Source organism: Curcuma longa, chromosome 8, assembly GCF_044706935.1.
Source record: "Curcuma longa cultivar G26 ecotype Majalengka, Jawa Barat chromosome 8, ITB_CL_G26_1.1, whole genome shotgun sequence".
NCBI lineage: Eukaryota > Viridiplantae > Streptophyta > Magnoliopsida > Zingiberales > Zingiberaceae > Curcuma > Curcuma longa.
In genome coordinates this window covers 11,569,759-11,595,488 of record NC_133868.1, presented here as the reverse complement: position 1 = coordinate 11,595,488, position 25,730 = coordinate 11,569,759, and the positions used below count along the sequence as shown (strand labels likewise).

The window sequence follows — 25,730 nt, the reverse complement described above, 5'->3', positions numbered from 1 at the left end:
AAGCTGCAGGATTACAGTCTTTAGGATGTATAGTAATGTTAACATCAAGTTAATAGAACTGAAATGCTGCATGATCAATGACTCATGAGAAAAAAAAAACAAAATTAATGTGCCTAAAAAGATTTTATCACCAAAAGATGTTCTGGTTAAGGCTTTAGATTTTGTAAGAACTCATTCCTTCCATTTTCTACTTTGCTAGGAATCTGACCTAAATAATGATACAAGACCAAAAAAACATACTGCCATAAGAAACTTACTAAGATTGCTTGTAAGATTCTAATGTACGACTTCCACCACTGAATTGGTGCAGTTATTTCATGTAGCCTTGGATTAATGTCCAACTAATTTGATTTGGAGAAAATTTTTGAACTCCCTAGATGGTATTTACATCCTCTAGAACTCTTTAGAAATGCACAACTGAAAGAACTATCTGATATCGGTCAGCTTCCAATGTCATCATCGTCTGATTCTTATACTTGCAGTAATGATCTAACACTTGAACATTTCAAAAACAAATCTAGTAATGAAACTATGCTTCATGAAAGAAATCCATAATCCATCCCATTAAGAAATGCATACACCAACATGAAATGGTGCTGATATTGCTCTTAGTCGAGTTGAAAGGAGGGATACAATGCATTAAGAGGCATACCCTTTTGCAGTTCCAAGAATTATGTTCATCCTTATATCCCAAGTCAGTGGACTCACTTCTCCAACATCTCCATGAAGCCACTGCTCCAGATTGCCATTATCGACATATTCGTAGACTAGCATCCTAGCAAAATGTAAGCATGGACATTCCTCATGATAATTCTATATCTTAAGCAAGTGCAGCAATGCAAGGGGAAACAAACTTAGTAAACTGAATGAACAAAACTAAAGTGGATACCGATATGCGCCCTCAACACAGTATCCAAGCAATCTAACAAGATTCTTGTGGCGAACACGCCCAATGGCTTCCACCTCCACTTTGAATTCCTTCTCTGCTTGGCCCCTGTTGAGATTGAAAATGGAAGAATAAGTTTAGGGTAAAATGGCAAACCTTTTGCTCAATCTGAAGTTTAAGGTGAAGTCAAAGAGAAAATGGCGAATCCTATTTGAGAATCAATCAAGCATTAACCTATTGTTGAGCAAATTCTTGATGGCGACGGTGGTGTTATCGGCGAGCACCCCGCGGTAGACGATGCCGTAGCTCCTTCCCCGATTACGTTCTCTGGGGCCAACCCATCGGTAGCCTCCTCCAACTCCCGCAGCGTATACCAGTGCCCCCACCCCAGATGCGATACCTCCGGCGGCCCCCTCCTCCTCCTCCTCCTCCTCCCATGGAGGAAGGGGTGCCGGTGCTCTCTCCGCTGGCCGTCCCAGTGGTGGATGCGGACGGTGGAACTGCCGGAGGCCTTGGTTGGTGACGATTTTTGTTGTTGCTTTCCTGGTGACGGTGATCAGCGAGCACGACAGGGTGGTCAGGCTTGCCGACGTCGATCCGGACATCGGGAGCGGCCGGTTGGTTGTGGTGGTGGATCTCGGCGACTTCCTTGGAGACGGCAGGGGCTGGATCCTGGAGGTGCTGCTTGAGGGGTTTCTGCGGCTTTTTACTGGGGAGGAGGTGGAGATGGAAGGAGAGCGGCGGCGGCGGCGGCGGCGGCGGCGGCGGCAGCATGATGTGAGACATAGGCAGAGAAAGAAGAGGACAATGACGATGGCGGCGCCGACGCAGATGCCGATGACCACCCACAGCCTGAGCCCGAAGACGGCTGTCTTCCTCAGAGCTCGTCGTCGAGAAATCCGCCGCTCCAAAACGCCATCTTCGCCCTCGTCTCTCTTTCGACCTTCTCCTCCCTCCAAGAACACGCCTTTCTTTTCCTACGAGTAATCAATCTCCGTGTCACTGAGAAAGGATCAAGCAACAATCGAGGAAGAAGAGCAGAGATTGTGATCCGAGGACAAATTGAAGCGGAACGCAGTACGGAGACAGGGGAGGAGAGAGAAGAGAAGGGATTTGATTAGTTTAATGGCGGCTGCTAGTCGTTAGTGCGTGGATTAAAGGGTAATGGTTATTAGTGCGATGACGAACGAGATGTGATCGCAAAGAGAGAGACGACTTCTACGCCGATTTGGACGGTTCCATGGCGTCCGACAACTTCGCCGCCGACCGATTCAAATTTTCGCCGGCCACGCCGCATTTCTACTTGGTGTATATAGCAGGGAGGGTTCGATCCGACAGCGCCGCTCGATCCGAATCCAATTAAATCTAAGAGTGCAGGTCTGACCGCGTTCCACAGATTCGGTTCTGATCGAATCAAATTCCACTAGATTTTGATTCTAAATCAGGCGAAAAAATACAGCGAGATGTTATTTTGTAATAAACATTAATGGAAATGATATTTTTTGAATCGGTCAGCAGTGAGCTGTTACAGTGTTGAACGTTGACGTGGAATCCAGCTGTAAAATACCTTGCGAATTTTCGATTTCTTTATGACCCTTTTTTAGGAAACTTCTTATCCAAACTAAGGATCTCATTTAGATCCTGGAGATCTATAATTTTCCATTTAACTCCATTTCCTTATTTTTGACCTAAAGTTGTAGAATTATTTTAATTTAGTTAAATGACAACCATTCTCGTACTAGACAGAAACAAATATTAATGTTGGAAGAAAGATTTTTTTTCTACCAATTTTTATACTAAAAATACTTCTTTTTTTAAAGAGCTACATCATACGTACTAAAATATGTTAAAATAAATAAATTTTCTTTTTAGTTTAACTTGATAAAATACGTATTTTATCGTTGAATTTTTTTTTATAGGAGCTATATTTAATGGCTATTTAATAGCTGCTATTTAGTTCAACAGTCTAACAATTATTTAGTGATTATAATAGCCACTTAATACTTGACTATTATTTTAGTGATTGTTACACTGCAACTATTTTACACTATTAAAATAATTTTAAGATTATTTTAAATATGTTCAACTGGTTTTAATTAAATTTAAAGCTAATAAAAAATTAATATAAAAATATTTGGTATATAATACTTTTGATTGAGTTGAATCTGTTTATTTTAACACATGGTAGAAGCAACGATGTAGTTATAGCAACTACCTAACAACAATAATAGTATTTTTGACCCTATTTATTTGGAAAAATGGAAATAAAAATTATGCATAAAAAAAGGATGACTTGTTTTCCATTCTTTTATTTACCTAATGGCGGACATGGATCATTCTTTAATATTTTTTCATCCAATCCGATGGAAAGTAATTACCTTCCAACTACCATTTGTGTAATCTACGTAGTATGTCAAAACACCTAATGACATCTCAAGCATGATTTATGTACTTTGGGAGGCCCGTAATAAATTTCGCTATGAGGGGAAGACACCAAATGAGAAGATGATGCTTCGGAAGATTTAAATACATATGTTCTGATTTTTAGACTATGCTTAAACAAATGGAGATTCCGATTTTTGGAGATCATCTGGTATTCTGTCTATCGATTTTTATGCTTTTATTGAATACGTTACTTGTTGAGTGTTGATATCTTGAAGAGTTCAGTATTGAAAGTATGTAAGCGATTGAATATGTCACATTGGGCGACATGTGTCCATATAATGTGTTTGGATGTTGATGGCATATAAGAGGAGCTACCTCAAGTGTAGAGGTCTAAACTCTAAGATGGACTTATATGTTTTGATTTTACTTTGAGAATACTTAACTTTTAAAGTATATTTATACAATATGTATCTATTTCTAGGATATAGTATGTCAAAACATCTATGATATGATATTTCTATATATTAAAAAGCAATAATGTCACATTAATTCACATTGTAATTAATTTGTAAAGCTCACAAATTAAGGGTGCATTAGATGCTTAATTACATGTTACAACTCTAAAATTTTACACCTAAACCATGTGGCCCTAGCTAGGTAGCTTATCGAGCTATATACCAATATCGATCACCTCTTGGATCACCATCTTCGACTATTCCCTCCCTCGTCCCTCCTTGCACCTAAACCATGTGTTGCCTTTCTCCTACCTAACGAAGCTGGTGATCAAGACAATAAGCCCATTTGGGTGGCAGAATAACCCCGTGCTCCAGGCAAGAAGGTCCCTTACAAGATTCATGGATATACTCTATATAATGATCTAATGAAGACAATTCAGGAATGACATGATCATACAAATGAAGATATATATATAATCACCACAACAAAGCATACACAAAATCATGAAAATCCAATATTCCTTTGGGCAGTGAAATCATAGCAAGACTCCACAAAACTAAACTATAACAGGAGAAAAGTAGGAAGTTTAGAGTTTCCCCCAAAGCCATGACGTCCATACTCGATGAATATTCATTCCCAAAAGGTGGGAGCGAGTAAGGAAAATACTGACCGACATTCAAACCTGCACTAGATTTTCAGTGGCGCACTGTAAGACACAAAGAGAAGAGAAGACAGAGCAAGCACGAAGGAGAGAAGAAAACTAAAGATACATGCACCTGATCAGCCAAGGTGGAAGAGGATCCCAAACAAATTAAATGAGGAAGCAAAAGTGGACGATGGAGCATAGCACATTAATTAAAGCATGCCCTGATCTATATATTCTGTACGTCTATAAGCATGGGAATGGGAGTAGGCATCAACTCTCAACCTGTGTTCTGATCGTGCGCGGCAGTTAATGAGCCCCAGAGCAGGTGGTCGAGGGTAGTGCTAGCTGATGCAACAAATGCCATGTCGAGCCATGGGCGAGGATGATGCAGAGTCATTTTGTTGGCCCATATCTAGCCTTTCTTCCTCACTGAGTAAGAGCACCATGTGGCGTTTTGGGAGAATATGGAATCCCACCCAACAAGCGTGAACAGTGCCTGGAGAAGTACACTGCAGCTAGCGCACATCAAATCAGCCAGTGTCCAACAAAATGCACAGGGCGAGTTAACCAAGTAACTGGAAGCAGGCAAATCATGGATGGAGTAGTTGGGAGGGAGAAAGCATCGATCCTCTATAGGATTAGAAAACCACTAAGCAGAGCAGAGACAAGATCACGATCCTCGCACAAAATTAAAGGAATATTACAAGATCAGCTAGCTAGAACTGCAATAACAGATAGGCAAACGCGAGGACGATGACCCTGTGGTGTTTCTCCTCGTTCAGCCGCAGGTAGCAATGCAACAGTTCCTCGAGGCGAGGCCACTCGCGGAGTCCGTGCGCCGCCACCATCTCCTCCATCGACGCGCGGAAGTCACGGTAAGGGTCCCGCGAGGCGATGGCCACGGTCGTGCAGCCGTCGCAAAAGGAGCAGCGCCGCGAGTACTCGCCGTTGGCAGCCTTCAGCTTGGCCTCCTCCATTATGGAGTTGGTGGTGAGCGGGGAGAAGAAGAAGCGTTTGGAACTTACCTTTCCTAGCGCGAAGCTTTCGATGTCGTCGTCGACGGCTCTGATGGTCCTCGAAGAGGAGGAGGAGGAGGGCATGGTGAGATAGCTTTGGTCGACGAGGGAAGGGTTGGATGAGGTGGTGGGAGAGTCGTTGCCGTGGAGGTGGAAGAAGGTAGGAACTGTGGGCTTAACGTCGGTGATGGCTCCATGGAGGGACTTGAGCGAAGACTTCAACCTTTCCATTCGCCGGAGTCACCTCTCAGGATGCACAGGAAAGGGCAGAGGCAGGGGGTCTGAGGGCAGGTGGAAACAGTGACAATATATTCAATCATCAAATTCAATTCTGGAAACTATTTTAAGGCGTTTTTGGAAAAATAAAAAAAAAATCAATGGAAAACTATGATTAACAAAAAAAAATCAATGATTAATCAAATACAAAATTGGTTTATATTATTTAATGCCCCTTGTGAATTCATGGTGATTTACTTGGTGACATGAAGAAGATACAATAAATAGCAAGGATTTAAGCAATATTCGAAGTTGAGATAATATCCTCCTTCATTGTAGTTAACTACAGTTTTTCGATTTATCTCTTTATAGATAGTCGTGGAATCGATCGTGTGGGACCGCTAGGATGACGGATTCTATCTTTTTACAAAAGAGAAATGCAATGATAAAATTAGGATACATTAATGATTAATTTTTTTAATAGGAAGATAATTTTGAAATATTGATTACGGAGCAACGTGTCATTCGTACTTTTAGATTTATGTGAATGGTAGTGAAAAACTTTTATAGAGTCAAATTGATTATCTTCAAATTTTTATAGAGTCGAATTGATCATCTTTAAACTTTTATAGAGTCGAGCTAACATTCAAATCTTTGAACCCAGATAATGAGCATAAATAATGAAAAAATATATATTTATTTAATATAAGATAAGAATAAAGATGAATGAGTGGACAATGAAATTCATAAATAATGAATATTAATGTTAAAATGAATATAGATATGTACCTACTAATAAAAGGAAGGTGTTAATATAATCAATGTGGTACTTTTTGAAGAGGTGACATATATTAACGTTCAAATCGATACGTTGCCTTAAAGTGATAAAATATAACGGTATTTATTAATGACATAAATAATAAAGAGTAATTTTTAGTAACTTGTGTATGTACAAATTAATGTAATCACAAGAAAAAAAAACTTATTGCAACAAAAGATTTATTGCAAGAAGATCTATTATAAAACTTCTCATAATTAATTTTTTTTTTTGATGATAAACCTATGAAAAAAACAAAATGATTAGTGAATCTAAACTTTCAAAACACACACACATACACATTAAGAACTAGGAGTAGTTCTCTCATTAGTTCAAACAGATTATCAGTCCATCAATTTTGAATTTCATTGAGCTTACAATTTAAAGGATAGCTTGTCATAAATGAATATATATTTATTGTTTATATATATATTTTGGCCTTTATTAATTACCTTCAATCCTAGTGAAGGATATATAGCAAATGTATTGCAGGTCTGACAGAGATTCAGCTTCTTTGATTGAATCATATCCATGCCTTATAATTAACCCTCCTCAATGATAGCAGATGCAGGTCTTTCTCTCAGGCCTAATCACTCAGGCCCTCCCTCCACCATATGATCTCTAGATCTGTATCTCCCCATTAATACAATTAAAATTGTTAAGGATGATATATATATATGCCATGAGCTATATATGACTCGCCACTGCCATGGCGGACACTGTCTGCCTGCAGGAACATGATTAAAGATTGTACTCTGAATTACAGAAGCACACCAGCCAGCCCTGAACAAACAAAGATCTTCTGTCACGCATTGCATTGAATTGCCCTTAGATAAACAATTAATATTATTAAGCTGCAAAAACCATCTGTGCTAATTGTTTTATTTGATGATCAAAATCTTTTGACTTCAGATTTAATTTCTATAGGATCCTTGTGTTGTCTTATGGTCGATGAGGAGCAAGTGGACCCTTGTGTTGGGAGACACCAGCCAGTGGAACAACCAAGGAGGAAGCTTATAAATTAAATGGCATATTGGTAGATCTCTAAAAGGTAAAATTAAGGTAAAAGGTAGATCTCTCCGGGATCCATGCATTTCCATTGTAATATCTGAATCATATATCTAAATCATATCATATCTCTTTTTAAAAATATCCTCTCCCTATCTCTCCCTGACTAAAAAAATACATTTAAAATTTTAAAAAATAACAAACTTTATAAGATTTTTAAAATATTATTTCTCTCTATCAAAAAAATATTTTTTTAAAAAATCTCATAGTAGATTGATTATAGGGTAGAGTCATGACTAAAGAGCATTATTATTATATTCAGGAGAGTCTCAAGAATATAATTATCTTTATTTTGATCAAATCTGATAAGTGTAAGGTTATAAGTGAATTTTGATCAAAATTCACTAATGATTTCATTATTAAGTTTTGATTAAAATTTATTGATGGTTTTAGACACATCTAAATCAATCCAAACTATAACCAATACATTTTTAAGAGCCTCTTGCTCATCGTGTCCTCAAATCTTAGTTTGACACACTACATAAGTTGTTTTGAGTTTTTAAAATTTGTACAACTTTGAGTAAATTAGCACAAACTCATTGTTAGATTTAGAAATATCATTTTTACTCAAAAATAACACCAATGTATTTCTGAAACTCTCCTAACTTTGATAATATCCAAAATTTTAAAATTTAGACATTAATATTATATGATCAAAATGACTTTTGACAAAAACTCACTAGTGACTTGACACATCAGAATCAACTTGAACCATAACCAATACACTACTAGGAGCCTCCTAATTAAGTTTCATCTTGCTCTTAAATCTTAATTCCATAGTTTACATAACATGCTATGAGTTTCTAAAATATAGATAATTTTATATAATATCAGCACAAATTTACTATTAAATTTAAATGTATCATATTCACTCAACAACAACAACAATGTATTTATGGGATTCTCTTAAATCTGACCATGCCCAAAATTTTCAAATCTAAATATTGTACTATCATAAGTGAGTTTTGATCAAAACTCACTTATGACCTTAAACATATCACAATCAATTCAAATTAGAACTAATGTACTCCTAGGAACCTCCTAAGTCTCATCATACTCTCAAACCTTAATTTCAGAAATTAGATTTTTAAAATTTAGATAATTTTATTTAACTTTAGCATAAACTCATTATTATATTTAGAAATATTATATTCACTCAATAATAACACTAATATATTTTTGAAACTCTCTTGACTCTGACCATGCCCAAAAATTTAAAAATTTGAACATTATATGATCATGAATGAATTTTGGTCAAAACTCACTCATGGTCTTAGACACATCAAAATCAATCCAAAATAGGACAAATGCACTCCTAAGAGCCTCCTAAGTCTTATTATGCTCTCAAACCTTAATTCCACTTTTAGATAACATGCTATGAGTTTTTGAAATTTAAACTGTAATTTGGGCACAGACTCACTATTGCACTTAGACATATCATATTCATTCAACAACACCAATATATTTATGAGACTTCTAATTATAACAATACCTAAAATTTTAAAACTTGGACATTATATGAATATAAGTGAGTTTTGGCTAAAACTCACGGATGATCGTACAGACTCCAAAATCTAAAATTTTGGACAAGGTGAGACTCAAGAGGCTCTTAGAAGTGCATTGGTCCTACTTTAGGTTGAGTATGATGTGTCTAAGGCCATGAGTAAGTTTTGGCCAAAACTCACTAATAATCGTATAGTTTTCAAATTTTAAAATTTTAAGCATGGTCAAAGTTAAGATAGTCCTAAGAACACATTGGTGTTGCTGTTGAGTAATATGATATGTCTAAGTTTAACAGTGAGTTTGTGCCAAAAATATATAAAATTGTCTAAAATTTAAAAACTCATATCATGTTATCAAAGTAGTGACATTAAGGTTTAAAAGCATGACAACACTTATGAGCCTCCTAGAAGTGTATATTGATCATGCTTTAGGTTGATTTTGATGTATCTAATAGTCACAAAGTGTCTAGATTTTAAAATTTTAGATATGATCAAAATCAAGGGAGCCCCAAATATACATTGGTATTGTTGTTGAGTAAATATGATATGTCTAACTTCAATAGTGAATTTGTATCAAAATTATATAAAACTATCTAAATTTTAAAAACTCAGCATGTTATCTAAACTGTGAAATTAATATTTGAGGGCACGGTGAGACTGAATAGGCTCTTGGAAGTGTATTGGTCCTAGTTTAAATTAATTTTGATATGTTTAAGTTTATTAATAAGTTTTAATCAAAACTCATTGATGAACGTATAATGTCTAGATTTTAAAATTTTATGCACGATCAAAATTAAGAGAATTTCATAAATACATTGATGTTATTATTGAATGAGTATGATATATCTAAGTCTAATAGTGAGTTTGTATTAAATTTATTCAAAGTTATATAAATTTTAGAAACTCAAAAAGTCTATACAGAATGTGAAATTAAGGTTAGAGTTGTTGGGTTGGAAGCAGGGTGCAAACATAGTGTCACATCTAAAATACATGGAAAAGATCATGGGTTTAAAAATGATGAAAAGTATCTCCATTGGTATGAGACCTTTTGGGAAGAGCCCAAGAACAAAGTCATGAGGGTTTAGGCCCAAAGTGGACAATATCATACCATTGTGAAGATATTTTGATTCCATCGGTACTAACAAGTGGTATCAGAGCAAGATCGCTCTTCACCGGACTAACCGCCGGATGAGCCATGATCCAGATCTAACCATGTGGTTTGAACCTTAAACAAAGGAAGTGGGTGCTTCCGTGTCTGAATCAAGAGGACCAGACACCAGGTGAGAAGTCCTAGTAGGTCGGGTGGGCCGAAAGGTAAAAAGTCCTAGTTGCGACTAGGTGGGAAGTCCTAGTAGGTCGGGTGGACTAAGGGGCAAAAAATCCTAGTTGTGACTAAGTGGGAAGTCCTAGTAGGTCGGGTGGATCGAGGGGTAAAAAATCCTAGTTACGGTTAGGTGGGAAGTCCTAGTAGGTCGGGTGGACCAAGGGACAAAAAGTCCTGGTGGGTCGAGGATTCAGACATCAAAAACGACATTGAGGGGGCCTGTGATCCTTTGTTTGAGGAGGGATTGTTGGGTTGCAAGGGTGCAAACATAGTATCACATCTAAAGCACATGGAAAAGATCATGGAGTTATAAGGATGGAAAGTATCTCCATTGGTATGAGGCCTTTTGGGGAGAGCCCAAGAACAAAGTCATAAGGGTTTAGGCCCAAAATGGACAATATCATACCATTGTGGAGATATTTTGATTCCATCGGTACTAACAAGAGTATATGATAAGACTTAGGGGACTTTTAATAATACATTAATTTTAGTTTAGAATGATTTAGATATATCTAAGATCATTAATTAATTTTGATAAAAATTCATTAATGATTTTAAACTTATCAAATTAGATCCAAATTAATATTATTATATTTTTGAAACTCTCTTAAATATAATTATATTCTTCAATATGGCTTCCACCCTTATATTTAATTACTATGAGATTGTTTTTAAAAAATATTTTTTTAAGAAAGAGAAATAGTAGCGAGAGGGAGGGATAGGGAATATTTTTGAAAAAAGTACTGATTTGATAAATATAAAAAAAATATAATGCATGTGATTTAAAAATTAATAATAGTCTGTCTACATTTCAAATAAAAGGTGAAATTTGTGATCCAATGATCTCATACAATTAGTTTCACGATCATCTATAAAGAGGTACATTGAAAAATTACAGTTGACCACTACGAGGGAGCATATTGACTCGACCCTTACCTACTTCAATAAATCTATCTTATAGTAACAACTCAACCATGATCCCTGAATGTAACAGTCAATCGATATTTTAGTAACAAGTGAAATTCACTACTTCATCGGTCCCGTATAATCGGTCTCACAATATCATATATGAAAAGATAAATCAGAAAATCACAATGGACTACTAAAAAGGAGGACATTATCTAACTTAATTGAAATTTTATTCTTATCCCCTTTAATAAATTTTTTTATCATAATTAATTCAACTATGGTTATGAGGCAACAATCAATCTACATGATTGATTTGCCTACCTGAGGATCAGGCAAAGTGGAGGCTGAACAATTTGCTGCCATCATTAAATACGCCGTTAAGGAAACGAGACGCAGTAAAGGCCCATCTCGTCCACTTCCTTAATGAGCATGTATGTCCTTCCGTTCGGCACAGCACGGTAGTGCAGTTCCCGAGGTTTGATTTACCGTTTAGCTCGGCTAGCAGTGGCCGCATGCATGCTCTCGCTTCCCCCACACAGCCGTGGCCTGAGGACCTGACGCCCTTGCGCGCACAGACAGCAGGGCAAGCGAGAGCTGAGCAGCAGTCCAAAAGCTGCTGCCTTGGCTCCTGCTGCGCTCGCGGCCAAGCGATCCAACCTGGAGCTGCAGGACTGTCAGCAGGCATGAAAGGGCAGGCTGAATTGGGACATGGGAGTGAGTTGATCCCTTTGCCATGACTAACTAGCTTTTGAACAATGATGAGGAGAGACTTGACTGCACGTGAATTTTCTCATCTTTGCCGATAGTACTGCTTGCTACAGCAGCCCAGCCCTAATAATGATGATGATGGACGCTACGCTAAGCCTCATCTACGTACGCAGGTACGGTGTTCGCTTTAATTTCTCTGTCTAGCTATGAGAGAGCTCCATGGTAGTGCCGGGCTGGCAAGCGGGCGTTTAGTTTGCAAGTTAGCAGAAATTTCAAATCGCACTGTTTAAATTATTATCAAACAGTAGTATGGCTTATACTTTGTATTTGCTTGATCCATCCTTTCTCATCTCTAAATTCATCTTCTCCTATTATTTATTGCTAAAATATTAACGGTTAGACTAATCCGATTGCCTCGGAATCTACTGACATAGCTACAATGTTTATTCAGTAATTACTATTATACGTGATCTCAATTGATTGAGCTCTCTTCAATTACTTGGAGCCAAATCAATTTTCACTCTTGACTTGCTTTCTCCAATTGTTGGATCTCATCCATATTGATCGCTTGGAAGCATCTACGATTACTTGGAAGTATTTACGCTATAATCGTCCGCTCCTCACTCCAGTCGCCTATGAGATCTCAACTCCAATGTTCGAAGATTATCTCCAACTAGTAGCTAGCCCAAGCTCTCTCTCGGTTTCTTTTCTTTCTACACTTATACGTGTAATCAGTATAATATAGATTTTAGCTTTACTCGTGCGTACCTTAGTTAAATGTCCAACTTTTATCTTACACATCTAGTATGATTTGCCAAGCCACAGCTCCTAGTTGCCACCACTTAGATTTATCTACCATGCCACAACTCCCAACTACCTTCATTTGCATTTGTCTACCAAATCACAACTCACAATTGTCTCCATTTGGACTAATCTTTCAAGTTACAACTTTCAATTGTCTCCACTTGGACTTGTTTGTCAAGCCACAGCTCCTAGCTACCTTCACTTGAACTTATCAGTTAAATCACAACTCCTAATTGCCTCCACTAGACTTATTTGTCTAGTTCATAACTAAGACTTTTCTGCTTGGTTATCAATCAAAACTTCCAATTGCTTGATTCCCAACTAGGACTTTACACTTGCCTAGTTTTACTATGACTTCCATTACTTGATTCTCAACTAGAACTTGCACCACCTAGCCCCGTTAGGATTTCTATTGTCTGGTTCCCAATCAAGACTTGCACCGCTTAGCCCTACTAGGACTCCACTGTCTAGTTCCCAATCAAGATTTATCCACTTGTCAAATTTCTTACACTTGCACACTTGACAATATTCATCAGTAAGTATATTAACTTTAAACTTATCTATACATCAAAATATAGATTCAATATTGTATTCCCAACACCAACACATTCTTATAATCTATTTGCGAGTTAATTTTTTATTTTCAAGTCTTTCAATCCAATTGAAATCGATATTTAAAAAGGACGAGTATGTTTCACGAAGTGGATATCCACTACAATTTTAAGAACACAAAATGGCCTCATTTTGCTTGCTAACCTTCTATTTTGGCCTTCATATTTCCTTCTCACTTGAAGTTTTTTAAAATGGGTTTGTTTTCTTTTGATTTTCTTTGTACTCATAAATCTCCTTTCCATTGTTTCATTTAATCTACTTCAAGCATGACTCTGTAATTTAGCCACTTTTTTCTTCAAAAAAATGAGAGATTTATCCCAACACAACCGTTTGCAATTGATAATTACAAAAATGCGCACATATAATAATGTTTTATTTAAAATATCTTGCTTAATCTTCTATTTAGGATATTTGGATGTAATGGCAAAAGTCTGTAATTTCGAACATGCAAACTAATATTGTAAATTAATTTTACTTTGAAAATTAAAATTAAAATAAGAAAAAACATTGATTTATCAAATAAGTAGTTTATCATCATATTTTTTGATCCGGATGAAATGACGTGGGCAAACACGTAGGATAAAAGGGGTCCCTCAGAAGACACATAGTGAGGGCGAGACATCCAATAAGGAAAAGCTGATCCTCCTAGGAGGAGAGGAAGGTAAAGTAAACTCAGATCCTAGACAGGGGAGTCACCTCCCCAGCACCATGGCTAAGAAGTCCTATTCCCAGGGTACGAACTACCCTGGCCCACCTAGCCTCGAGGTCGGCACATACCTCAACATCTCACATGCGCCCCTCCACAGCTGGGGTTAACGCTCTACGCATACTCTACGAACCGACCTCGCTGATGGATCGTATATCTTCGCTATTGGCGTTCAGCAAGCCCAAGTAGGCACAACATTCCCCCGCCTACCTACTTGACAGGTCAGAATGGAGATCACTATTCCAGCCGAACTCCTCCAAACCTCGATATCCAATATCCTACAACTCTCGCTGACCTCACGATTTCGTCTCGATAGCATAAGCCGACCTCATGGCATGGTCGCCGCATCGGGTGCCTACCTTAGGATAAGGATCCCGGATTGATTCCTTCAACAACGAAACAGGTAATAAGCTCGGGACGGACCAAGCATCCCGTATCAACGCAGTTGAGAGTACCTTGTATCCACGCATCTCAACCGCCCATACCAGCCACTCTTGACGCAGAGACGATACCAACGGATCGATGTGCCTCTTCCTTCCAATGTTTTATCTATAAGAGGCGAGGTGTACACTAAGTCTCTTTACCTGGCCCCGCCAGATCACATTCCTTCATAAAGGATAAGCCACACGGACAAACCGTCCGATCTTGGGAATCTGTCACACGCGTGACCCAGCAATTCCGCTGTCTCCTCCAATGACAGGCACATATATCCGAAGGTATCTCTCCCTCCTGCCTTATATAAACCCCTCAGGTATGACATTCAGCCTATCTTGAATCCAGAGGGTACACTTGCATTCTTCTCTCGGTCTGACTTGAGCGTCGGAGTGGCCACGCCGGGATCCCCCGGCGCCCAACTAATCCGTGCGTTCAGTGCCCCCCCTTTGCAGGTCCTTTCTCCTCCACTGTGGAAACATCGGGTGACGCGGCCTCCCCCTTGTCTGGTGATTCAACTGTCGTCGGTAAGGAACCGGAACATTTTTCATCAAAATGAATTCCTTTAGACATAATAAAGGATCAAAGTTCTATTTAAGGTGTTTATAAGTTTACAATTAATGGTTAAAAAAATGTGAAGGTGCAATCTAATTTGCAGTTTTCACTTTGAAAATAAAAAAGAAATGGGTAATTAACTCATGGCTAAATTTCCATCAAAATAAACATTTTTAATTAATAAAAAAATCAATATATGTTTAAAAGCTCACAGTAATCAAAATCTTAGATTTTGAAGGCACAAAATGATTATCAAATCACTTCTCACATTAAAATCTTAGATTTTATAGAATGAGAATTATTAATTCTATTTAAAGTCTCTATATCATTTTAGGCACAAGTCGATTCGCCAAACTACTTACATTTTTTAAATAATTGATTTGTATATACATTGTGAGCTTTGGGCACTTCAAGTAGAACATACTAAATTTTCTTACAAGCTATTTTATTTACTTGCAAACTAGGCTACACTTTATGTTTGATTCTCAATTGCAAAGGAGTATCATGCTAAATTGCCAAAACTATAACTTCTTCGTAGCCCCAATATTAATAAATTTCGTCACATAAACATATAAATATTAATTTCTTCACATAAACTAAATTGCTATGATTAATAATAGAAATTAACATTAAATGTGATCATGAACACTATTCCATCCTGTAAATCAAATGCACAGTTAACAGGAGCTGACTAGATAAAAGCAACATCAATTGTGAGGAAAATACCCTACGTACCTTCTGAGGTTAGAGCATACCAAATGTTCCACATTCACTTGATCAATGTTAGTCCTGTCAGCTTAATAAGATAGCAAAAACTCCTCTATTTCCTGCAATAAAGCAAATCAATAAAAATTGTCTACAAAATCCAACATATTTTATCATTAAGAATTACAAATCCATTAAACCAATCATCATTGCACCTTAAATAGTAATGTACAAAACAATTAATAAACCCTACCTAAAGTTGGTGCATAACATTTCCTACCACATTAGCATTCTAAACCTATGGTCACTAGTTGAGTAGTGCATACACCTTCTCCATGTTGTTAAACCAGCATCATGCACAAGCTTCTCTTCCTTCACTTGAATTTACAATGCTAATCTCAGCCGTCTCTTTAGAAGATCTTAATTGAAATACAGGATGGCCGCAGAGCTTTCTCACTCTCCTAAAACTCAATCTATCTTCTAAAATTTGTATGTCTCCTTCCTCGAACTGGACGTCTTCTTTAGCATCTAAATCACAAGTAGCTGGTGAAGTTTTCTTAGAAATAAACTCATGCTCATCGATTTCACTTTTCTTTTTAAATATACAGAAGCTATCGTTCTCTCTACCCAGAGAGTGTTCAGAAGTTAACTGGGATTTATCTATAACACCTTTATCACAGGCATAGTACTCTGGAGTTTCCTCACCAGTGCACAGAGAATAGGTTTTTGAAGGATTGGAGCCTTCGTAGGATTTTGCTTCGTCATTGTCATTAGGAGACTCAGAGCAGGAATCAAGTTCCCTGACAACAGAAGCGGCCTCTTCTCTTTCTCGCAGTGCCTTTGTGATCAATGTTTTAAGGAAGTTCATAACTTGGACAGCATGTATTAATGCAGTCAAGGGATCAGCCATCTGAAAGAAAGACGAGATTGATCAAAAAGGAAGGATACCATGAGATCTAACAATGTATCATAGTGCTAACCTGAGTCATGTTGGGAGCAAAAACCATTGCAATGTTTCGAGTATTCATCTTATTGTAATGCTCATGCTCAACAACATCTGCCATCAAATTAATTGCCCAGTCAAGTAATGCTGCTTCAGTTGCTGGCAGCATCCTTACAACTTCAGAGCATTCCTCTTCAGTGTTGCAATGCATCACCTGATCTGGTGTCAAAGAGTCAAGTACTCCCTTTGGTAATTCCCTGAACCATGCCTATAGCAGCAAACAAACTTAATGTTTGTGATAACCTATGCAACTTAAGTATATTGCTGGAGGACAAGAAATTAAACACTCAAATAATTTTTACAAATAGTAAATCCAAGAAACAATGAAGAAAAACAGCCTCCCGAGCAAGAAGAAAACATCTGAGGGAGTTCCAGGCCACAAGTCCTTTCTCATAAAAACAAGTTCAATAGAGATGTAGAGTCATTGAGCTTCCAACTATAAACCTTGTCAGTGAAATGACTGCTCAAGGATTGACAGATTGAATAGTAAATTAACAAGACCATGATACAGGGCTAACTCCGTCTAGAAGTCCAATCATACAAATCAGTTTGATGACATTTTGCAACATAAGGTATTTCTACAAGAAAAATAACTTAACGAAAAAAATAAAGATCCTTACCAACTGAAGACACATCAAAATAACTGACTCTGGAATCAGATAGACACAGGTTGGAAGGTATGAGTACCTTTATTAGTCCTGCAAGACAATGCAAGTCAACTCCATCTGGTACAGTTCCTCTGTTCAGCTGGTCTCTCACAAACACTTCTTGGCTATTATCTGCATTAATCCTGAATATTCCTTCCACCTTTAAGCAGAATAAAAACAAATGTCATATATTCTAATGCTTTATCGCTATTGTAAAAAACTCCACATGAATGAACAAACCTTTAGACCTTCTTGTAAATACAAATGCCTTTGCATTGCGAGCAGAATTGTAGGCACACTATTTCCCCTTCTATCGTAAGAACAGTGCATGGATTCAGCAGAAACTCCAAATACATTTGCACTAAAACAGAATTTGTGTGAGGTCGCCAATGGATCATGAATATTGCAATTTACTACTAATGCCAGAATAAATAAAGAGAATTGCATAATTTTGTATGGAAATCCCAATTGTAGTTATTCTATGGGGAAAAAATGACACAATTACCAACTATACTACTGCTCCAATGCAGAAAGTGTATGTAATGTAGAACTGAAATATGATCTGATCTTAATAATTCAAACTACAAAAGAGATACCATATCATAGACTTCCATTATATAACAGAATGGTCAATATGGTTTTTCAAGAAATAAGCATCATTATTTCAACTCGACATCTATTCAGACATCTCCTAATATGTCAGTAATCTTGAAAATGATAACTTAAACAAACATAGTTTTCAGGTTTATAAATTAAATGATGTATATCTCAATGACCATATATCATTCTCTGGGGTAAAAACAAATGCAAGGTCAAGCTTGTAGCTATTTCCTATACCTCAGAATTATTTGCTTTATGGGGTAAAAAGAAAAATATTACATATTATTACTAACGTGATCAAATCTTAAACAAGAAAATTAGACTAGTTCTAAGGAAAAATTAGCCATTGAGTTATTCATCAATTAAAATTCCTTATCACTGATCTAATCAACCAACATGTAAACTACACTTTGGAGGAGAACAGAGATGTTAGAAGCAAATCTTGGGAAATATTTAATTAATTTGAAGTTTATATTTATGTAATCACTTTACAAAAACTTTTAGCCAATAAATTATAGTTAGGCTATTTTGTTATGAACTTATGTATGATTAAATCATTTGTTTGATCTATTGATATTTTGGTAACTAAAATTTTTATATTTCTCCCTTATTTAGAATTAATTTCAACTAATTTGGAAATTGCTAAGATTTACTTAGTATAAATTTGCAAATTGAAAAATTAATAATTATGGTGATTTCGACAATTAATTTCACCATGGTTTACTTGATATAGTTTATAGTTTACAATGCATTTACAACTTACTTTCTTGTAATATTTCAAGAAAACTAATTTAACAAACCAAGAGGAGAGCATCATCATCATAAAGATCCAAACAGTTTCCTTCCCATCTCCCCTTTGCAATGTATATTTTCTTTGATTATTGTTGCATTTTTTACTACCATGCCTTCAAAGGTCTAGATAAATCATGTCAATGTATGTATGTGAATCCATTGCCAATGTTAAATTATGTCAATTCTTTGTAATTAAATGAACAATAATCCCAATTTTATATTCAAATGAATTGAGTGATTACATAGTTTTAACAGAGATCCTAAGATTGGTATAGATAACCTTAATTACAATCAATCTTTTACTATGAACTACCGACAAAGATGTTACATCAAATTTTCACTTACACTGTCACTATTCAAAAAAGTTCATTGTTAAATATCAAGTTTTTATCGTATTTAATTTTTTTGCATCTTAAATTATTTTTTAAAATTTTTAGATGACAAAATAAGTCGAACTAAACCTTGTGAGCATTGAGTTGAAGTTGGGTTGGATGTGGATGGAACCTATTGGGTAGACGTGGTAATTAGGGTCATATGAATTCAAATCGGGATTGATTTGGATTTTTTTTGTCAACTTAGGGTCAAACCAAACCAAATTTATATATGAGGATAGTCGGTTTAGTTGTATTAGAGATTGAGATGACTTAGTAGAATTTTTAAGGAATTAGGAGTTATAAAATCATTTTCCACTGTCTCTCTTCCCATGTGTCCTCACCTAAGACCCTATTCGCCCAACACCCTACTCGCTACCAGTGGTATGGTTTACTTGTATACTTGGGACTTGGTCTAGGGGTTTTAAAGATTATTTATATACAAGCTTAATAATTTACAATTAGTGTGTTTACTTGCATACTTGGTACTTGGTCGGGTTTTAGAGATTATTTATATACAAGATCAATAATTTAGAATTAGTCCGGTTTACTTGTATACTTAGGACATGGTCTAGAGCTTTAGAAATTATTTATATAGAAGGTTAACAATTTAAAATTGATCTACTTACTTATATATTTTGGGACTTGGTCTAGGGTTCTAGAGACGATTTATATACATGAGTTTACCTTATTATTTTTCTTAGTCGCCAACTTTGCTAAGATTTAACCCTAGCCGACATCATCTCCTTCCTCGTGTGATCACTGAAATCCCTAGTGAGTTCTTCTCTCATATTTATCTAAGGCAGAATTTGTCTCCATTTTAACTTAGAAATTATTGTCTCGATTATTGAGATTATAATTGAAAATTAGAACACATCAATACTTGTAGATTGACTTGTGAGCATATGATAGATGCTTTAAAGGGGTGGTTGATGACTTAGGGTTTTTACGATTTAAATTGATTCAATTTTGGGCTTTTGCATTGAAAATAATTATTTATTGAATCAATTTGACTTTAATTGTCCTATATTGCATTATTTAAGGCTTGATATAATTTTTGTGATTTAATGGTGAATTTTGGCATTAATTTGATTTTTATTGATTTTTAGGGCTAAATCGGACCCAACTCGAGCTCAACCGCGGTCAAATCGAGTCAAAATTGCCAAATCGATCAAGCCAACATGGAGGACACGACTCGGATCGAGCCCGATCAAAATCTCTGAAATTTTTGAAAACCCTAGACTGCCCTAAAGCCTAGATCAAGCTCAGACCGTCAGATCAGAAATCAACGGCCCAGATCGCTTGATTAATCACGTATAAAACCTTGGCCTTAATCGATGAACAGTGGGCGCAGCCACTGTTCATCGTCTCCTCGCGCGGACTCCTCTGTGCAGCGACGTACCAATCGGCGGCCCCCCATCCTCCCAAATCTTTTCAGTTGCGTTCCTTGATCTCTTGGGAACTTTAAACCGGTCCGTTGGGTATAAATCGGTGGCCGGACGACGCTCGCCGGAGAGGGTTTCTCCGGCGTTGCAGTGCTCTGTTCCAGCTTGTTCCGGCGAGGCGCTGAGCAATCCGAAGCCGCGATTCGACGAGGGGTTCTCTGAAGAATGCGGAACACATCCAAGGCTTCAACAAGCTCAACGGTGAAAGAAGGAGGGGAGAATTCCGGTGTTTCCAGCTAAAAATAGAATCCTGCCGAGCTCTGTCTACGCCGGAGAGGGTTTCTTCGGTTTTGTTCTGGGCTCGGGCACACGGGAAAACAACACCAGCGGCCAAATTGAAGTCTCCAAGGGATTATCGAAGCTACATTGCTAGATTCGACGGTTTGTTGACGCCAAATTGAGGAAACAAAGGAAAAGGGAGGATCGGATGCTTAGTTTTCATTTCTGAACATTTCTGATACTTTCGTTTCTGTATTTCCTGATTTCGCATCTGTTAACTTCCAAATTGATGTTGCATTCGAATTGAACTTGGTGCATTTGGTTATTAGCTCAATGTTTGGATTATGTTTTGAGTTTGCTTCGTTTTAGAACCTAATTGGCTTAGTTTGAATCCCTTGAAACTGTCTGAAACTTCCTGCACTGTTCCGTATCATCCTGATAAGCCTGTTTAAAACCTTTAATTGCAATTCGTGGCAAATGTTGATGTTGGTTTAGCGAATTCAGTTAACCGAGTTGTTTTAAGGTTGCTAACTTAGATCTCACATACTTGAAACCTTAATGAAACTCTGAATTTCCATTTCTCAGTCACTGTTCCGTATCATTGGATTCAAATTGTGGGTGTAAAGCTGTCAAACCCATTGGATGCAAATTTTGGTTAATACACAATGATAGTGTGGGTAGTGTTCCGTGCCAAACTTCCTTCCCATGCCAATTCCAGCCACCAAATTTTAGTTCCCTTTGATTGCTTGTAGTTCAATTGAGTTATTAGTTTTCTTTGATTGCATCTTGTTTTGATTTTTCTTAAGCTAGATTAGTTTCGTTAAACTCATTTCTTGTTTTAGTCTAGTTGTTAAAGTCCTAATTTCTTGCATTGCATTCCTAGGTAAAGGATAATTTAGCTTCATTCACAAGTGTCATTAATTCATCCATGTTTTAATACCTTTGATTTGTATTTTGATTTGAAAACACCAAAACCCCATTTTCATTGAAAACCCAAAAAGAACGACACACGATAAGCTCAAATTAAATAACTTTTCTACTAGTCCTTGGAAAAACACGACTCGAGGCCCCTATACTTGATTTATTCGGATTAATTGTGGGTTTTCGATAAATTTATAAATTCTAATTTGCAACCCTAATCGTGACATTGCATAGCAAATCTAGGGTTGTCAGTGGTCAATGTCAATTTGGAAGCTCTTCTTTAAAGTGCATAAAACTATCCTTTAATTTCTTGACATATTTCCTTATGCATAAGTAGATTTATAAAATAGATTATGTAGTATGCTTGTATAACTATTTTTGAAAAAGGGATTAAAATAATTTTAAAAATAGAGAAATGAGTTTTAAAATAATTAAACTGTTTTAAACTTAAAATAAATACTCTAATTTACTCTTCAGTTAATAGTTGTCATTTGATCTAAACTTTATCTTTATGGTTTTTGTGACTTAGATATTAATACTCATAACTTTATATTATGTACCTTATACTCAGAGACCACATATTAATATGTAAAAACTTAATGTAACTCATTTTAAAAGTTGAATTAGCTAGTCATTCAGACTAACTCATTTTAAATGTCAGATTAACCAATAAAATGTGAATCCAAAATAGAATAGTTATAGTAAAAAGAATTAAAGTAAAAAATTAAAGATGTTAGATGCATAAAAGAAATTCTAAAAAGTGAAAACTCTTAGTTGTATCTGATATCGGACCCTCATAAGAGAATGTGGCAATGAGGGATCACGCATGGTCAATATTTATTTGTGCGAGGGTGCTATATTGTTGTATACCACCGGTGAGAGCTTTTAGCTCATACATCATATGATATTATTATACTCAAAAGATACTGATTTCAATTATTTACTTTTTAGTGAAATTGAGAAATACTAAAAAGTGAAACCCTGAGCCTAGCCTTGTACTAGAGTACCTGATCGGAGGATGTGGTAGCGAGGGGTCACACATGGTCGATATTTATTTCGGCGAGGATACTATATTGTTATATACCACCAGTGAGAGCTTTGAGCCCATATGTCAAATGACATAATTATACTGTGGAGATATTAACTCCAATTATTTATTTTTTAGTGGATTTATTGGTTATAATTTTATTAAAAAGGACAGTTCGGTGTACGAAGTACCTACCAATAGATATATTATTAATGACGAGTTCATTGGTAGAAATATTATAAAAATGATAGACTTATGATTTACTTGATTTTTTTATCTCTTAATCAAATTACATTCATGCACATCTTTTCTATATACTCACTTTGTATTTTTGTGTTCACAGAGATGTGTGCATTGTACTAGTGGAGTGCCTTCAAAAAGTATGCATTTAGTTCATTTACTTATCTATGTGTGTACATTCTTGCTCTGACATTATTGCAGTTCAAGCACAATGAGTGAAGGTAGCTTCATAGCATGCCAAGCTCATGGCGGGTGTGACATAGACCTTGAGACCCTTACTTGCTTGTCCATCAGAAATTTACTAGCTAAAAAATGTGTTGCTTGTTTAGGAGCAGCTTTACAAGATTTGATTGGAATTTCCATCATAAAATCAAGCCTCTTCAAGCTTTTATTAGAGGTTAGGATCCTTATCTTTGTCGTGTGGGCCTTTCTACATCAAATGAAGATCTTATTGTGGTAGCTTAGGGAGTGAACAGCTTTAAGGATTTGTGCTTTCCTAATGTTTGTAGTCTTAAATTGCTAGATATTGGTGTTGTCTAAAGCTTTTTAAGATGGAAATAGGATAAGGGCTTATAATGGTTTGGAGTCAAAGTGAAGGGACTTTGTGTCTTAACCAGCGCTTTTACCAACTGTACCAAATCAAGACAGCAGTGGGTTATTCCCTTGATCTTGAATGTCCTTTGATTCCCTAAGTAAGACTTAGAGCCAGAAACAACTCATTATAGCCAAATCAAATTGACCAGTAAGCCAAGCTAGACTCTATTCAAGTTTGTTCATTTGTCTTCCTAAGCTTGTTCAAACTTATTAAAATCCTTGTTAAACTCAAGCCCAACTTGAGCTTCTTATCAAGCTCAATTGGAGATAATATTGTCATAAATTTATTGATGAATTTTCACAAGTTTGGTCCAGAAACATTCATAAACCAAACTCACTATTTTCCAAACTTATTTGTTTAACTTATTTTTTGCCATGAATACAAATAAGCACTTATCAAACTGAGTTACAAACTTCATGTTCATTTACAACCTTAATTGCAAGACAACGTATAGATCCTTAGACTTACCAACTTGTGACTTGAGTGAAATAATTGATGACCAAGTTGATACATGCTCCAACATAGCCAATAAAGCTCTAATGTAACAAATAAGGCTGCAAGTGCATAACCTCCAAGCTTGTGTTTCATAAGGGAATAATAAACTCTGATTGCAATTTCATTGCAGAAAGTGCAATCCAATAAAATCAATGCCTCATTTATCAATTCTAATGCAAGCAAACTAATTTCTTACGTGGTTATAAAATTGAATATTTGTAACAAGTTGGGTTTTTAAATATTTAGTGTGTACATAAACAAATAATAAATAAATATGTCTATTTGTCTATTCATTTATGTGCTGAATGTTGGTGAATAGCAACAAGTTGTGTCATGGACAAAAGGTACCAACAGAATTATGATGGTAACAAATGGATCTAGTCTCATAAAACCAAAGAATCATTTGGGTAGTGGGGCATTGACTAAAATGAGTATTTGCATTTCTCAAAACATAAATAAAATCTAAATGGTTTTGGTTCAGCTTGAGATTTAAAATCCACCATAAATCTCCTCTCCCAGATGATTAACTTGTGTTCAATTATCAGCAAATCAACAATGAATTTACCCAAATAGTGCTAAAAAAACATCGACAGATAAAAAAATAGGCAATTACCCTACCCTAGAAACAATCTTTTCAATTTTTATCTTGTCAAGTCCCTATTTCCCAAAATTCCCTCAACTTTCAACCCTTCTTTCCTCCGCTTGAATAAAATTTAGTTAAGTGCTAAATTTTTTAAAAAAATATTTATTTATGATATATTTTGGCACTCATGTTATATTGGATGTTAAAAGTATATGTAGTATTTTTTTAATATCTATTATGATAATTTGTAGTCTCTTATACTCAACGTTATTTTTATTTTAATACTTAAACTGATAAATTTTGGGATGCAAGTATTTCAGGACGAGAATGGAATGGGTGAATAATTTATCAAAAAGAAGCCTGTGCAACGCAAAACCCCAAAATCTACCATGAAACAATAAAAAAAATAGAAATATAAATTTCGAAAAATGCAGGGATACCTGGCGCTAGGAACCCTACAGGGAAGCTCGGGCTCTAACTCCACGGGAAGGCCAAGGAAGCCATCAAATCGGTCGAAGGTAACATGCGCGAGGTGCCGCACTTCAGTCGGCCATCCGATCTCCATGGAGTTGACAGAGCCACCGGCGCACACCCGGTCCTCGGCCGCGCCGACTCTGCAAATCACCAGCGACTTCCTCAGCGCCGCCAGCAAGGCCGCTATCACCGAGAACGTGCTCTGGTTCTGCTGCCGCTCCTCCCTCCGCTCCCCCTCCCCCTCCCCCTCTTCCTCTACCGCGAACGGTTCCGGCACGATCAAGGGAGAATAGATGGGGGAAACCTCCTCCTCTTCCTCATCCTCTTCTTCTTCCTCCTCCTCCTCCTCTTCGTCCTCTTCCTCTTCGTCGGACGAGCGCTGCTCGGGCGAGGAGAAACGAATCTGGAAGCGGACCATGGCTGCGGCGGAGCCAATGGCGAGATCCAGCAGATCGCAATGGAATGCGGCGGCGATGGCGATGGCGATGGCGATGGCGGAGGTAGCGATGAGGAAGTGGGCAAGCTTTGTGCGGGTTGACAACGACGGAGACATGTCTTAATAGCCAAATTG

At 36.7% G+C, this 25,730-nt stretch overlaps 2 protein-coding genes and 1 pseudogene across 3 annotated transcripts; all 3 read right to left on the bottom strand.

The window, feature by feature from the left end:
• Nucleotides 1-639: 639 nt before the first annotated feature.
• On the bottom strand, nt 640-1,991 carry LOC141834033 (putative serine/threonine-protein kinase At1g01540; annotated as a pseudogene).
• A 3,098-nt stretch (nt 1,992-5,089) lies between these two features.
• LOC141832836 (transcription repressor OFP13-like) lies at nt 5,090-5,651 on the bottom strand. The gene has a single exon (XM_074720211.1). The coding sequence runs from the start codon at nt 5,618-5,620 to the stop codon at nt 5,090-5,092; it is 531 nt and encodes a 176-aa protein (XP_074576312.1). The 5' UTR covers nt 5,621-5,651.
• Nucleotides 5,652-15,894: 10,243 nt separating this feature from the next.
• LOC141832950 (rho GTPase-activating protein 5-like) lies at nt 15,895-25,590 on the bottom strand. 2 transcript variants are annotated; one of them, XM_074720317.1, is made up of 6 exons: nt 25,126-25,590; nt 17,638-17,758; nt 17,438-17,557; nt 16,728-16,958; nt 16,453-16,657; nt 15,895-16,275 (listed from the first exon to the last, which is right to left on the bottom strand). In XM_074720317.1, the coding sequence occupies exons 1-6, from the start codon at nt 25,575-25,577 to the stop codon at nt 16,100-16,102; spliced, it is 1,305 nt and encodes a 434-aa protein (XP_074576418.1). In that variant the 5' UTR covers nt 25,578-25,590; the 3' UTR covers nt 15,895-16,099. The 2 variants fall into 2 exon arrangements, with proteins under 2 accessions (XP_074576418.1, XP_074576416.1); XM_074720315.1 differs by having other exon boundaries at nt 15,895-16,657.
• Nucleotides 25,591-25,730: the final 140 nt, after the last annotated feature.

Excerpts from the sequence above, each read along its gene's own strand:
- LOC141832836 (XM_074720211.1), bottom strand. The coding sequence starts at position 5,620 with ATGGAAAGGTTGAAGTCTTCGCTCAAGTCCCTCCATGGAGCCATCACC.
- LOC141832950 (XM_074720315.1), bottom strand. The coding sequence starts at position 25,577 with ATGGTCCGCTTCCAGATTCGTTTCTCCTCGCCCGAGCAGCGCTCGTCC. Across the intron at positions 17,759-25,125 it reads TGTAGGGTTCCTAGCGCCAG|TGCAAATGTATTTGGAGTTT; the intron begins GTATCCCTGCAT and ends ATTCTGTTTTAG. Across the intron at positions 17,558-17,637 it reads ATTTACAAGAAGGTCTAAAG|GTGGAAGGAATATTCAGGAT; the intron begins GTTTGTTCATTC and ends TTCTGCTTAAAG.